This window comes from Muntiacus reevesi, chromosome 18 (genome assembly GCF_963930625.1).
Source record: "Muntiacus reevesi chromosome 18, mMunRee1.1, whole genome shotgun sequence".
In the NCBI taxonomy this organism is placed as follows: Eukaryota; Metazoa; Chordata; class Mammalia; order Artiodactyla; family Cervidae; genus Muntiacus; species Muntiacus reevesi.
The window spans coordinates 9,404,807-9,420,804 of record NC_089266.1 but is presented as its reverse complement, the minus strand read 5'-3'; the positions used below and the strand labels follow the sequence as shown (position 1 = coordinate 9,420,804).

At 45.2% G+C, this 15,998-nt stretch overlaps 1 protein-coding gene across 4 annotated transcripts in view; it reads left to right on the top strand.

Moving 5' to 3' along the window:
- CYTH1 (cytohesin 1) overlaps positions 1 to 15,998 on the top strand; it is a 75,495-nt gene that overhangs the window by 48,080 nt on the left and 11,417 nt on the right. For all 4 annotated transcript variants that reach the window (XM_065908637.1, XM_065908636.1, XM_065908640.1 and 1 more), the window contains exons 2-9: positions 7,368 to 7,450; positions 8,581 to 8,645; positions 10,584 to 10,650; positions 10,923 to 11,041; positions 11,351 to 11,431; positions 12,291 to 12,403; positions 13,210 to 13,358; positions 13,750 to 13,861. In XM_065908637.1, the coding sequence (XP_065764709.1) occupies positions 7,368 to 7,450; positions 8,581 to 8,645; positions 10,584 to 10,650; positions 10,923 to 11,041; positions 11,351 to 11,431; positions 12,291 to 12,403; positions 13,210 to 13,358; positions 13,750 to 13,861 (789 nt within the window). The remainder of the gene's footprint in view (positions 1 to 7,367; positions 7,451 to 8,580; positions 8,646 to 10,583; positions 10,651 to 10,922; positions 11,042 to 11,350; positions 11,432 to 12,290; positions 12,404 to 13,209; positions 13,359 to 13,749; positions 13,862 to 15,998) is intronic.

Here is a 15,998-nt window from a genome sequence, read left to right as displayed (position 1 = left end):
AAAGTGCTTTGCTTTCATGAGGCAGTTTATGGAGCTGTTTAATAGACACCCTCTCACTGGGAAGGGCGAGGATGCTGACATGCCCATTCCTGCTTAAGGAAACCAAGGCAGGGAGAGATGGTGGTTTTTCCCAGGTCACAGAACCACTGGTCACTGAAGCCCCACTCAGGTGCCCCCTATCTCAACTCCTAGGCAGTGTCTCATCTCAGTTAAGGAGGCCTGAATTTTTAGGTTAGTGGTTAGATGAGATGTCTGTAAGATTGATATAGGAACAAAGTTTTCCTTAAAGATGCAGACTACAGGAGGAAAATATTTAATATACTTACTTCTGGGTGGGAGACTGAGTGGTTTTTATGTGGAAAGAATTTAAGCTACACGAGTAAATATTCACATTGGTAATTTGCTGGAAGGCACCTTTCACCTTTAATGTTGAATGTCAGTTATGCTAGCACATGCCAATTTAATTCCTTTTGGTCCTGTTGGTGTGTCTACATTCTTTTAGACACTTAGGCTGTAAATTGTTTGCCTGGTGGCTCAGACAGTAAAGAATCCGCCTGCAATGTGGGAGACCTGGGTTTGATCCCTGGGCTGGGAAGATCCCCTGGAGGAGGGCATGGCAAACCACTCCAGTATTATTGCCTGGAGAATCCCCATGGACAGAGGAGCCTAGCAGGCTATAGTTCATGGGGTTGCAAAGAGTCAGACGTGAGTGAGCGACTAAGCATAAGGCTGTAAATTGGTGGTGAGACACTTCTTTTACAGTGCTTTATACAAAAGTCAGATCATAACTTCTGAGGAAAGGGACTGAGCTTAGCAGAAATCAGGAATTCAGTATATTGCTATTAAAATTTTTGTTTAATTTATTTTTAATTGTAAAATATATGTAACATAAAATTTACCATTTTAAGTGTACAGTCAGTAGCATTAAGTTCACATAGTTGTACAACCATCACCATTATCCATCTCCAGAACTTTTGTGAAACTGAAACTCTGTCCCTGTTGAATTTTCGCTCCCATTCTCCCCTCCCCCAGACACCCACTGTTCCACTTTCTGTCTCTGTGAATTTGGCTTCTCTGGGTACCTCATGCAAGTGGAATCGTCCAGGATTGGTCCTCTTGTGGCTGGCTTATTTCACTGAGTGTAATGTCTTCTGGGTTCCTTCTTCCTGCAGCACGTGTCAGAATTTCATTCCTTTTCAAGGCAGAATAATGTGGTATTAAATTTTACAAAGGGTTGCTACAGATTTGACTTCTGGAGGGAAAAGGAATTGTTCCCCAAGTTGGGAGGCTTTCTGTAAAGTCGTGAGGTGATCAGGTCAGCACGCAGTTGGCCACGTGTGTGTCCCCAGGTCTCCGGTTTCAGCCACATCCCTTTGCCTCGTCCTTCTGTGTCCTCTGGTCTGACAACACCCTGAGGTCTGTCTCTTAAGTGTGAGGCTGTCAGCGAAGCCCCTTATTCATCGTATCTTTTTGTTTCACTCCTCTCTACGTTGCCTGTTCTTAAGGGCCCTGTGAACTTTGGTTGTTTTCTTATCCCTGTCGAGAATGTCTGACCTTGTGTATTTCTAATGTCAGCATAGAGGTGAGAGTTTTGTGAAAGTTTGCTGACCGCGTGTCACCCGAAGCCCGAGTGTTTTCTAGTCTTTAGAATTTTTTCACACTGCAAAGTGCTGGGATCACCTGGGAGACCAGGTGACTTACCCCAGGGAGGGGCAGAGGAAGTGATCCGACCGGAGGATCTGCACAGGCTGAGTCCAGAAGGGCACAGTGTGTGACCAGCACTCTTTGACCTTTGTCTCTGGAGGCAGTAGACACAACGCCTTCAGTCCATGGTCAGCTTCCCAGATTTGTGCTCTTAAGCCCAAAAGCTGTTTGTAAATAGCTTGTGTTCCCTCTGGAGCTGGTAACAGTTTCTGGAGAGGGTACAGGAAGGTCCAGTGCTTAATTTACCTTTCTTTCTTTTTTTAAAAAAGTAATTTATGTATAGTTGATTTACAGTGTTGTATTAATTTCTGGTACAGTAGAGTGATTCATATATATATATATATATGTGTGTGTATATATACACACATATTCTCTTTCATACTCATTATGGTTTATCACAATATATTGAATGTAGTTCCCTGTTTCTACAGTAGGACCTTGTTGCTTATCCATTCTGTGTACAATAGTTTTTGCATCTGCTAATCAGCATCCTTGATGTGGCTGCTGTGGCTCCAGGCGGGCAGGGGGTTTCTGAGGCCCTGTGTGTTTTCAGTTTCATGAAACTCCAGCCTGGAAAGGGTCCGTCCACCCTTGCTTAGCAGGGCCCCGTGGTGCAGGCTCTGGAGGGCTGGAAGCCCATCTGCACAGCGGCACCCTCCTGGGCCGCATGGGGGCCAGACCTGTCTGTCTGCCCTCTCCACATGTTGGGGATGGGAGGGCCTTCTGACTCTTGACCTGTCTTTTAAAATGTTGCCCTGCTGTGCTGGTTTAAATTTGGACCCTTGTCATCACTGAGAGGCAGGGGCTATATATAAGAACGATGGTCGATGATTATGGTGAAAAAGGTAAGGCAAATTTAAATCTAGGCAGTGGGACCTGGTGTAGCTAGAGCCTCTCAGGGAGCTGTGTCTGGGCCCTAAAGCGCACCTTCAACACTTTGATGTACGTCACTCCTGGGGAACAGAGACAGAGAGCAAGCATGGTCCCTTTTGGCCTGTATTCTTGTTGAGCAGAAACCGCTGTCAGTAGATCTCTCTTTTCAGTTGGACTCCACAGTAGGTCTCTGGGCACCTGCCTGTGGCCTCTGGGGCTGGAGAAACTGGACCTAGCAATGCATTTCTAACTGTCCCCAGCCCGGAAGGAGGGCACTGTCCCTTTAAGACAGCCTCCTTTGTATGCACTGGATGGAGCACGTTGCAGCTCTGGGTTTCTGCTGGTTAAATCTGCAGAGCAACATTTAAATAAAGAAATAAATAGAAAGTCCCCTTGTGTGACTTTCCTATTCACAGCTGAGTACAATGGCCCCTTGTTGTTGTAGGCTCTTTAATCCCCTTCATTAAATTGGAGCCTTGCAAGGGAATGGTGAGGGGCTGCTGCTGGAATGGTCCCCGTGCTGGAAGCGGGACACCTTGTAAATTAACCTTTGCAGGCATGAATTCCCGAGGCCTCTGGGCCCTCTGCTCTGTGTCCTTTCTGCGCGGGCCGCTGCCTCCCTAGCTGCCATTCTTTTCAGGAGAAGAGGGCTTAGCTGCCTCCCTGGCACAGAAGTGTGGCTGCAGCACGTGGCAGTCAGGGGAGGGAGGAGTTGTTTGTTGCTCTGCCATCTGGCCCATCAGCAGATATTTTACAGTTTAACCCCAGTGGCTACGCAGGAAAGCCCGGGCCTGGGCAGATAGACGCCTTTGCCAGGTGCCCATGCCACTTCCTCAGAATCTCGGGGTGGATGTGGTGGGTTCTGAGTACCAGCTGTTTCTCTCCTGGTGGTGGCTTGTTAGGGTTCTGGATATGCCAGCCAGGATCCTTGGGACCCCTCTCTCCTTCAGCTCTCCAGCCATGGTTTTGATTCTTCATGCTGTTAAATGAAATTAAGCATTTTGTCTGTGAATTTTTTTTTCTTCATGGGCAATATGAGAATGAAGGCTTGAATTGAAGATTTGGTGTTGCATTGATAAGTTTAATCAAATGAAAATGCATTTGTTAAAATATTGGATTTTTTTTCTCATCTCAGAACAAAATTCCACTAGAAAAATGAGATCTAAATCTGCTTCTTTTTTTTTTTTTTTTTTTGGTAAGTTCTTAGGTGATTTATTGACCCTTAAAGGAAGCAGTGTTATGATTTGAGGGGGACTAGATGTAGAATGGAGAAGTGATTTAGAAATCATGGGGTTAGTGTCAGGAGACTGTTTCAAAGTAAATGTGGTTGAATGTCTTGCTGGTTCTAGCGACACATGGGCTAGAACACCTTACATCTGACTACCAGGACATAGGAGGCCTATCTTTTCTCGTAACCATAGATTAACATTTTTATTTTTCATTAAAAAAAATCCAGTTGTACCTAGCTGTATTTTTTAAAGCAGATATTCAGGAGCTTATGTTCACCATCTCTCTCCATTCCCAGACACACCCTTCCCAGAAGCAGTCAGTCAGAATTAACTTTTTCTGACTTTTGATCTTCTGGTAGGTGCTGCCAGGTCTGTATTAATATTCTTGTCCTGCTGATTATTTTATCAAAGACTCTCTCCTGATTTCCTTCACTGGCAGCATTCTTTTTCTTCACTCTCTCCCTGTCTGATAGGTTATCACAGATGTGTGGTTGCTTAATTTTCACCTTTGAGATTTTCACACACACATTCACAACCTTGATTTCTGTCTGTGGTCTTTCATGAGTGCCTCCTGCCCCTTTGTAGGAAACGCAGGGACCCTGCTTGCCCTTCGTGTGCTCCTGTCCTTCGTGTGCTGCCCTCCTCCAGCCCTCTCGCCTCTGTCCACGCTTTCCCGGACTCAACAAGTTGGCAGCTGATTACATACAGCTTTTGTTGTGGAGCCTGGATGAGCCTCTGTGTGTGCTCCACTAGCGCTGCCCAAGACCAGAGTGCACGCTGATCATCTTTCCTGGGAGCTGTTCCCAGCACCAGGGTCATGCCTCTCCTTCTGTGCCTCCCCTTGGCCTGTGGCTTGTACCCTGATGCCCTCTATCTGTTTTTCCTGTTTCCAGCTGCCTTGTTATTCTGCTGAGAGGAGATCCAGTGATGCCTTCTTCCATCGTGAACACTCCAACTCTTTCCTATTTATTCTTTCGTGACCTTCCAGAAAAACTGTCCTGTGTGAAGGCTAACCCAGAATAGCCAAGTACTTAGATTCTGAAAAGGAAGCCACCACTGAGTTTCCAGTTTGGAACAATAAAATTTGACTTCTTAGGGTACCCAGCAGTCTTGAGATACAGATTTTTCTTATCATGGTTCTGCTTTAAATGTACCTTGTTATGGGGACTGTAGTCCTGCCTCTGATGGGGGCGAGACTCATTGGTGATCTGATGAGGCCCTCTCTGGTTCACACTCAAAGCCTGGTTGTTCATTCCCCTGTGGAATAGCTGTTAAAGAGATGAGCTATTGCCTCAGATTCTCAAAACCATGTTATATTGGAATGAATCTTTGTCTTTTAGAACCTCAAAAAATTTTCTTAAAAAAGTTTCTTAAAGGGAACTTCTCATCTTCATGGACTAGAAATTTTTCTGGTTTGTGAAGTCCAGAAAAAGCAGAATAAACTCCCTTTAGGCTTGCTTTTCTCTAGAATGGGGTGTGAATCAGTAGAATTTGTGTTGTTTCTCAGCGTGGTTTTTGCTCAAACTACAGCTAAGCTGTTGTTAGTTAACTTTCTCCCGACATAGCCGTTGGAATGCTCACCCTGGCTTCCCAGAGACACAGTTGAAGCCTCACGTGGAAGGCCTGGGCTGCATTTAGGTGGTCTGTTGGGATCTCTGGGTGGCTGTGTCTTCCAGCCTTTAGTGTACTAGAGTGTGTTTCAAACTGCAGTGCATTTATTAGGCTATGAAATCAATTTCATGGGCTAAAGCTACTGTTAGGAAAACTAAAACAGTAGGAAATGTCAATGGATTTCACATGATGAGGGTATTATTTTGTTACTGTTGTGTTTGGGGCAGATTGGGTCGTGAAGTCAAATGCCTTTCTTAATTGTGGGTCTTGAAGTTTGAAAGACACTGTTCTATGAAAGGGTGGGGGAAAACTGGATTAAAAGGGAGAAGTCAGCTGAGACTCTAATGTAGCTAATTAACCTGTGCTGAGGCTGAATCGTGGTGGTCTCTCGTTTCTACCATCTTCTGCTGTCTTGCACGATTTGTATGAAGCATTCGGGGAGAAGAACTGCTCTCTGAGTGCAGTAGGTTCAGTTTCAGCAGCACGGCTGGTGAGTCGTGCACCCTGACCGCACTCTGAAGCCGAGCCATTCCTCTTGTGTTGCGCAGCAGAAGTGTCACACGAGCCACAAGGGCAGCGTTCCTCTCTAGTAGCCCCTGCAAGCGCAGTTAAAATACTGTATTTTGTGTACCAAGTTATTTCAATGTGTGATCAATATAAAGTAGTATTAAAGAAATATGTTACTTTTTTGTACAGTCTCGTGTGTCTTTTTTTTTATTTTTTTATTTTTATTTTTATTTTTTTTTAGTATTATTTTATTAGTTGGAGGCCAATCACTTCACATTTCAGTGGGTTTTGTCATACATTGACATGAATCAGCCATATAGTCACCCGCACTCCCCATCCTGATCCCCCCTCCCACCTCCCTCTCCACCCGACCCCTCAGGGTCCTCCCAGTGCACCAGGCCCGAGCACTTGACTCATGCATCCCACCTGGGCCGGTGGTCTGTTTCACCATAGATAATATACATGCTGTTCTTTCAAAACATCCCACCCTCACGTTCTCCCCCAGAGTTCAAAAGTCTGTTCTGTACTTCTGTGTCTCTTTTTCTGTTTTGCATATAGGGTTATCGCTACCATCTATCTAAATTCCGTATATATGTGTTAGTATACTGTATTGGTCTTTATCTTTCTGGCTTACTTCACTCTGTATAATGGGTCGTGTGTCTTTTACATACACTGCACATCTCAAACCGGGCTAGTCACATTTCAAGTGCTTACTACCCACACGTGGCCCATGGCCCCATGTCACATGGACCAGTTCTCACTTTGGCGCCTGCGCGAAAGATGGATGCCTGCAGTAACTGTTCTGATGATAAGCGCGTTCTAAAACATTATTCAAAAATGTTCAAAAAAACCCAGAGAGACAAGTCCCCATAACCCCATCCCCAGAGTTAAGCATTGTTTCAATTTGGGGATGTATCCTTCTAGATCTTTTTCTCTGTACATACTAGCCTCCCCACTCCAGAAATGGCACAAAACTGTCATTTATGTTGCTTTGCAATTACCTCCCCCTCCCTGCTGGGGTCCTAGACATCATCCCATGTCAGGGTGGATTCAGTGAGGGAGCAGAGACCCGGAGAGACTGGTTAACCAGGGGCCTGAGCCCCCCACCCTGTGGGTTGGAAATGGCTGGGCCCTGATTAATGGTCCTCCTCTTTCATTCCTAGCCAACCTCATCTCACCACAGGCAGCCTTTTCTCTTGGGGTTTTTTTTTTTTTTTTTTTGGGTGACAGCTGTTCCTTTATCAGAGCTGTGATCCATGGTCCTTTCTAACTTTGGGCAACCTGATGGTGAATGAGAGCCAGAGTCTCCCCAGCAGTCGGTCACTTCCGACACATGCTTCTCGCCTCTTCTGTGGTATCTTTGTCCTTTTGTGGTCTCCAAATTGTATTTATTTTTGGTAAGGTAAAAGCTTTCTTAGTAACCTTTCCCTCCTTTTTTTGTAGTTCCCAGTGACCTGACTGCAGAGGAGCGCCAGGAACTGGAGAACATTCGGCGGAGAAAGCAGGAGCTGCTGGCTGACATCCAGGTAGGAGCTGGGCAGCTCCTTGACCAGGTGTCTTCTCATGACACCTTCTGACTTGCTCTCACCACATTTTGGACCAGGTGCAGGAATTGACAGCGAGCTTTTCTCAACAAGGAAGAATGGAACCTCTAAGTGGGGGAGTGCTCTGTGAGCTGCACCCAGCTGGTCAGCTGTAAGACTAGAGTGACCCCAGGTCTCCTGACTGCGACTTGAACCCAGGCTTCAGCTAAGCAGACCCACGTCCACATCCTAGTAGCTATTTTCTGGCAGGGCAATTCTAGAGAGAGAATTTGGTTTCTTTGAACTTTAGATAGGAGTAAAAACACCTCTTGATAGGTTGCCATTAGTTGGATTATTTTAGGCCTTGGGGAAGCTATTTCTTTTAGAATTCTCTGTAAAAGATTTGGAAGCCCAAGAGCAGGGAAGGGAGGGGGCATACCCTGTAACCCCAAGCTTCATCGTGTCGAGGAAGGACTAAGTCTGCTCCAGTGTTGGTGTGAGCGTACTTTGCTGTTACGTGGTTCTTTGAGTCCTTTCTCACTGGTGAGTGCTGGAAAAGCATAGCAGTTCTTCACTCAAAGTCCCCTCCACCCCAGCAGTGAACGCTGTCCACTCTGCAGACCTGTTTATTAGATGGGGCAGGAGGAGGAAGGCATAGCCAGGAGTGGCGTTCCCCTTGCTGGCCGCTTGGCGGCAGTGTTGACCCAGTCCAGCCACTGCTGGCTGGGCAGTGGGGTGCCTGGGGGACTGGTTTGTCCCCCTTTCAATGAGCTGCAGATACACTGTGACAGACTGTCCAGGCAGCTGTTTTCCAATGGAAAATACATATTTTACATAGTGTAAATGATTATAAACTTCTTTCCTAGACTGTAAACTCCTTGAGGTCAGGTTGTTATCTTTTTCTTCTTTGTATTGCCTAGAATGATTACAGTCTGGTACAGACGAACTTTCCAAAAGTTTTTAGGTTTTGGGGCGGTATTGTCTTTATTTGGTTTGCTCTGTTTTACTTTTTGGTCAGAGGGAGTTATAGGAGATTTTGGCGATTTTATTTTTTATTTTTATTTTCTTTTGATTTTGGTGATTTTAATCTGATCTATATCTTCCTCCTGGTAATTCTGGACTGTGTTTTGCAGAGGCTGAAGGATGAGATAGCAGAAGTAGCTAATGAAATTGAAAACCTGGGGTCCACAGAAGAAAGGTGAGTCTGTCCTTTTCTGGGTGGTTTTGTGGTTGTGGCATCGCTAAGCGCCAGCCTGGAACTGTGCCCATGTCGCATATTTAAGGAGAAAGTGCGTCTTCTGCCTTCTTTTCTGAGCAAGCACGTATGTAGCCATACTTTCTGCCTTCCGCACAGGGACTCCTGAATGTGAAGGCTTTTGAATGTTTTTGGAAAGGCTGAACTGGAGAACTTGGCAGGTCCCCCAAAATCTTAAACTGCCTTTAAATTGTTATGTGAACTATTTCTTCTCTTCTCATATCCACTGGGTTCCTATTTTAGAGTTTCCATTTTTCACTTTGGGTAAAGGAAAAGCTTAACGGATGCTGCTGATGCAGCTCCAGAAGGCTGGAGGCCCAGTTGTGTCTAGGCATCACTGCAAGCTTGCTTGTGCCTCCCTAACACTTAAGAGAACGTAGAAGTGAGATTATAGCACAAAGTGCCAAGGCGTGTCTGCTGGTTCTTTTTTTCCTTTAACTACATGAAATGTTAGTTGCTTTGAGAGTTTAATTTTGAATGGGGTTCCCAGACCGTTTTCTAACTGCTTAATGTTGTAAATGGGCTGTTTCTAATTCACTGCATGTCTGTATTTTTCTAAGCCTAAGTCTCCCCGTCTAGCTTCAGGAGACCGTTGGGTTTTGTTATTTTAAACTTGTGTGAGCAGGGTCATATGGATTAGTGAAGCTGCATGTCCAGCAGAAACAAGCCAGCTCATCATGTCCAGTCTCTGCTTTGCCGGTTCTGAATTACAGCTTTCTTACTTGCCACTAAAAAAAAAAAAATTGCAGCTTCAAAGAAATGGACAAATTGGTGTTTGTCAGAAGTTACCATTTCTGCTCTTACAAAGGGTACTCTTAAAAGAAGTGAATAGGGACTTCCCTGGTGGTCCAGGGGCTAAGACTCTGCACTCCCAATGCAGGGGGCCTGGGTTTGATCCCTGGTCAGGCAGGTAGATCCCACATGCCACAATGAAGATCCTGTGTGCTGCAGCCAAGACTCAGCACAGCCAAATAAATTTTTCAAAAAGGAAATGAATAGGCAGGCTACAGACAAGGGGAAAATATCTGCATTACCTGTATTTGAAAAAAGACTTGTATCTGGAATTTATATAAAAAGAACATATAAAACTCACTAATAACAAGACAACTTGACTAAAAAGCAGGCAAAAAAAAAAAAAACATGAACGCTTTTACGTGTATAATAGACACGTGAAAAATGCTCAGTATCATGAGTCATGAGGAGATGCCACTTTACACCCACTAGAACGGCCAGAGTTAAACAGACAGGTGGTGCCTCGTGTTGCCCAGAGCTGGTGAGAACAAGCAGTGTAAACATTGGGGAAAACCGACTGGCAGTTCCTCCTAATGTTGACCGTATACCCCTGCTGTGCCCAGCAGTTCAGCTCCCAGGTATTTACTCAGGAGAAAGGAGAACATGCCCACACGCATGGGACATCTATGGCGTTCTTATTTAAAATAGCCCAAAGCTGGAATTAGCTTTAACATCCCCCAACAGATGAACAGATGAGTTCATGAGCTATTAACTTACATAGTTAATATGTAACTATGACAATACTCTAAAACTGGATTATGGTGATAGTTGCCCAACTCAGTAAACTTATTAAACATTGTTCAGATGTGCACTCAAAATGGGTATGTTATATGTAAATTATACCTCAATAAAGTTTCAAAAATGAAATGGAAAAAAAAGAAACCCACTGTAGTAGAAGAAACAAAGGCGCCTAGGACCAATGTCAGGATTTCAGTTGACCTTCCATAGTTAGACCCAAGTGTCCCTGAGCTTTCCTGGATAAATCTCAGAAATCAGTGCACTTCAGTGACACATGTGGGAGTTATGTCAGTCTTTCAAAAATTCCTGATCACCGAGAGTACTTAAATGGCTGTGATGGTTGTTTTATAGGAAAAATATGCAGAGGAACAAACAGGTCGCCATGGGCAGGAAAAAATTCAACATGGATCCTAAAAAAGTAAGTGACAAAAGACAGCAGCCAGAGCCTGTAGTCTAGAAAGTGGGGGTTTCCACATTGTCAGTGGTAACCGGGGCATTTGAGACAGCCTCCCTCCCTTTTGTGGAGTGCAGCTCATGTCATGAGCCCTGCCTCCTGCAGAACATAGGACGTACTCACTGTATACTTACTCTGTGTGCAGAGCACCCGCACCCATTCTTCCTGTGCCCCCACCTCCTTTCTGGGTGTTCCTGGCGTCTGAAGCACTCTTGGCATCTTTGCTGCCTTTCCAGGGGATCCAGTTCTTAATAGAGAATGATCTGCTGAAGAACACCTGTGAAGACATTGCCCAGTTCTTGTATAAAGGTGAAGGGCTCAACAAAACAGCCATTGGCGACTACCTGGGGGAGAGGTAAGACTTCCGGGGACCCCTGCAGCAGGGAAGGTTAGTCGGCAGTTACCTAGAGAAACAAACTCCAAGATGCCCCGAGCTTTGTCCCGGGACAGGTGGAGGTGTCCAGCAGCTGCTGTCCTGTGTTCAGCCAGTGCACAGAGGGCTGCAGATCTTTCATTTGACATTTGGCTGCCTCTTGGGCTGCGGGGGGTCTCAGCGCTCAGCCTGGGAGGCAGCCTGACTGGGGGTCTGCACAACCCTGGATTCTCAGCGTCACTGTCTGACTTCTGCTCTCCCCAACCCCGTATCTTTTGTTTCTCTTGCTAGAGACGAGTTTAACATCCAGGTTCTTCATGCGTTTGTGGAGCTGCATGAGTTCACCGATCTCAACCTTGTGCAGGCCTTACGGTGAGTGTGTTCGCAGCCACTACCTTGTTGAGGGAGACGGGTCTCTGGTTGTAGATCTGTCCTGCACACTTCAGTTCACCTTGGTCATGTCCAGCTCTTTGCGACACCGTGGGTCCTGTACAACCTGGCGTTGTAGTGAAATTGTACCTTGGGTGGTGATTTGAGTATCTATGATTGAAATGATTGGATGGTTAAAGGGGATTAAATTGAAAGCAAAATTTGCACAGCTCTTCCTCAGATCTTTATCATTGGAAATTGATGAATATTTCCCCTTCGAATCTTTCCCAATCTCACTTCAGAAAATCCTTTAGATTTCTTGCCCTGAAACAGGAGATAGGTAGTGTGCCCTTCATTTTAGAAGGGAAAAAGTCAACATTAATTTTTTTTTTTGCTAAATATAGTCCCCTTGTGCTTTTTGAGAAATTGTAATTTGGTATTTTCATTGCTGTTTAAGTGTGAATAATATCATGTTTTGTGTTGTTGTTTAGATAGATGAAAAAAATCCAGAATTAAAGCTGTTGGCCACGGGTCTCTGACTTAAAGGGCTCAGTAGTGACTGCTTTGATAGAAAATCTCTTTTCCTGCTATGTCTTTTTTTTTTTTCTTTCTGGAAATTGGAGTTCTTTTAATTTGAGTTCTTATGTATCCGTCTGAAGAGCTGAACCATTCTTTTGAATAGGAAAATCTTTTCCTTTTTTTTCTTTTCATAAATACGTTCCCTGTTTAGAGGACAGAGATGTGGAGTGGTTAGCCTGCATCTGACAGAAGGCTGAAGCCCCCGCCATCTCCCTTCACTGCAGAAACCTTTCACAAACAGGTTATCTCCCCAGTTCCGTAACACACCCTGTCTTCCCTCCAGGCAGTTCCTGTGGAGCTTCCGGCTGCCGGGAGAGGCGCAAAAGATTGACCGGATGATGGAGGCGTTCGCCCAGCGCTATTGTCAGTGCAACCACGGGGTGTTCCAGTCCACAGGTGAGCACTCGGGGCGTCCCCTCCTGAGGTCGGCAGCGAGTGCCAGCTTCTCTTCTAGGTACTGGGTCGTTCCTAAAACCAGAGGGATTAGGTTCCTGCCTAAGGACATCACTTTAAATGGTATTTATAATAAAAAAAAATAAATAAAATAAATGGTATTTATAATAGTAAAAAGTTGGAAACTATCCAAAGTCTGCCAGTAAGGTAGTAGGCATCTAAGTAAGGGCACCTCTTGAATTATGAAGTGTACAACTGTTAAAATTTATGTTTTTATAAAGAGGCTTTATTGACACGGAAAAATGCTAATAAGATTAGCCAAAAGCAGACCTCAAAACTATGTATCTGTTGTAATTCTAATTATGTTACAGTCTGTATCTCTGAGGTACATTTTTTTAAAAAATTTATTTATTTTTTAGTAGAAGGATAATCACTTTACAGAATTTTGCTGTTTTCTGTCAAACCTCTGAGGTACATTTTGTGATACATTACGTGTAGGCACATTTATGTAAGAAAGCAAAATAAGTTATTCCTAGGTAGTGAGATTGTAGGTAGTTTATATGTTCTTTTTCATATATTGTGCTCCTCTGTACATGTTCTTCTTTTACAAGCTGAGAAAAATGAAACACTTTTACATCTTGAGCGCTTTACATTCTTTCTCGTGCCTTGCCCTTCGCAGTTGGAGTGTGCCCAGACGCGTGGGTTTGGCTTACTCTTGAGGGCACTGCTTTGTAATCTCAGTCTCACCTGGCGTTTCTTGTTCTTTATGGTGGGATGTTTCTGACTGGATTTTGTTTTTTCCTTTTAAGACACTTGTTATGTCCTCTCATTTGCCATCATCATGTTGAACACCAGCCTGCATAACCCCAATGTCAAAGATAAGCCCACCGTGGAGAGGTTCATCGCCATGAATCGAGGCATCAATGATGGGGGAGACCTGCCCGAGGAGCTGCTCCGGGTGAGCTCAGCTCTCCTTCAAGTCCACGGGCTCAGGCAATGCTGATGGAGGGGATGGGAGGGACGTGGGGTCAATCCAGTGTCTGCTCGGCCCGTCCACTCAGCTATATGAATTGCATTAAGAAACTGATAGCAGGCCCAGTGAGCAGTCAGTGGGGGAAAGTGATTTATAGCTCTTGAGACTGAAGGCTCACGTGGAGGTTGGGCTGGTCTCCCTCTTTCTTGCTCGCCGGTTAGGCCTCTGTTCCTTTTGTCTCTGGGTCCTGAAGGCAGAGGGCTCTCGTGCCAGCGGTGCAGGGCACGCAGTGATGCTCATTGCATCAGTGACGGGCAGGGGTGGGGGGAGAGGTGTTTCTAGGGTCAGAGACAGGCAGCGTCGTCTTTTCTTCCAGAACCTGTATGAGAGCATAAAAAATGAACCCTTTAAAATCCCCGAAGACGATGGGAATGACCTCACCCACACTTTTTTCAACCCAGACCGAGAAGGCTGGCTACTAAAGCTTGGTAAGTGATGCCCTCTGGGTCAGGGCTCCTCACAGAAGCTTAGAAAGGACGTGCGTGTGCACAGCCGCACATACAGCATGGGGAAAGGGGGTTTGGTACAGGAGGCGCTAAGGAGAGACTGTGGTATGAGCTCCTACTGTTCTAACAGAAGTGCCTCCCAAGAGACCGTGAATGCACGGCCAGCGCCCCACAGGACACACAGACTCCTGGGACAGACTTGCCCACATAAATATTGCCCATGGGTGTTTGCGCTCCATGTTACCTCTCTGGGGTGGATTGAGGAGGGTTCGTTTCAAGGTGGTTCCCCGAGGACCTCGTCCTTTTCCCTTCCCAGCCCCCCTGACCACTGGGAGGGTGGCCAGCTGTGCCCATCTCTCTACTTCCCATCACAAGTTTGTGCCCAGTGCTCCCGCCTCCCCCACCCCCAGTGCATCATCACTTCCTTCTGCATCTGGCTCCCCACAGGCAGCGTGCATGGCAAACCCAGGGCCCTGGCTGCAGCGCAATCCACGGCACTCTTACTCATTCTCGGGCGCTGGTTTTTTTCCCCCTCCTTTCCAATCCAAATCAGCCACATTAATGATTTTGTTCATTCAGAAAAACTAAAAGTTGCTCCCCTTCCCTCTGCCAAAAGTGAGCTGGTATTGCTGAGATGTGTGGTCATGATCTGCCATCAGAGGGACAGGAGTGAACAAAAGGAGCAGTAGGTTTTTACGCACATTCATATGTACCTGTGACTGTTTCATTGACAGTTTCAGCACGCAGAGAGAACCCCCAGACATGATGATGCTAATTTTTTGGCCACTAAGAGAGTACATTCCTCTGTTTTTTTTTGCCTTGGCCTTTTGATGTGTGGGTTCCCACATTCTCAGGAGGTGTCATTGGAATGATCCTCCTGTCACCATTCCAGCTGTAGGTCCCAGTGAGATTAGAAGTCCTTATTACATTCTAGGCTGTTACTAACACATCTGGGAAGTGCTGAAATGGAATCTTCAATTTTTGTCTCGTTCAGGAGAATTTATATACTCTTAAAATCCTAAGTCCTTGTGTTTATACATAATGACTTAATTCATAAATTCTCCTTAAAGCACCACCTCACTGATTGGAGTTTTTAATGTCTCTCAAATTGGTCAGCATACCGTATATATTTAAGCCAGTAGAATCTTTGAAGTCAAGGCTCTAAAATTACTTATCCCAGAGGCAGCCACTCTGCTCTGTGTCCTGATTGCCAAGTGGACAGAGTTAAAAGGAAACCTGCTGGAAGTGTAAGAAGTATATCCAAGTTTGGGTTTGCTTTCCCCTCCAGTGAGATTTGTTTAAATGCTAATACTAAGTGCTAGCTTTGACAGCCCAGATACTAAATTTAGAGCAGTACGAAGATTATCTTGGTTCTTACACCATGATGACATGTAAATTCATGAGGCATCCCATATTTTTGAAAAAGAAAAAAATTTAACTAAATGTGAAACTCATTTTTAGGTCATGGCATTATTTTTTCTGAACCTCCACCAAACCCTCCTAAGCTCTTCCTGTCGTGTTTTCACCGTAGCACACTTAGAATCACCCCTGTTTGTGTGTGTGCCACGGAAGGCGGGCCTTCCGGCCGTCTGTAGTTGTATGTGTATGTCTGTGTATGCATATAACTGTAAGAATGTGTACTCTTGTGTATACACATATGTACATATGTATTCACAGGCTTGTGAGTGTGCATTTTCACACTTTAAATAGGAGTAGCCATCCAAAGAGAGACATTTAATTTCTCCCAAAGTAATCTTCACTGTGTTTGCTCTGGATTCTGGATATAGTAATAAATGTCAGCTCGATGAGAACTGATTGGTGGCATCTTTGGGGCCAGGATTTGGGTGGTGCCTCGGGTCTTGCCTTTACCCAGTAGGGCGTGGCAGATGAGGCAGGCCTCTTATTCCCACGCCAGACAGCAGCATTTGCCCCTTGACTGTTTTTATGTCCCCATCCCCCGCCCAGGCAGACATGAATGACTAATACAGTGCACCTTAAGATTAAGGAGTCGGGTTTAATTTCTTTGTTTTAATTTTCTTTTCTCCCTCATTTGTATGTTTCCATGATTTTGGCTCTCCTTTTCCTTGCCCCAAACTCCAGGAGGTATGTAATCCCCTCA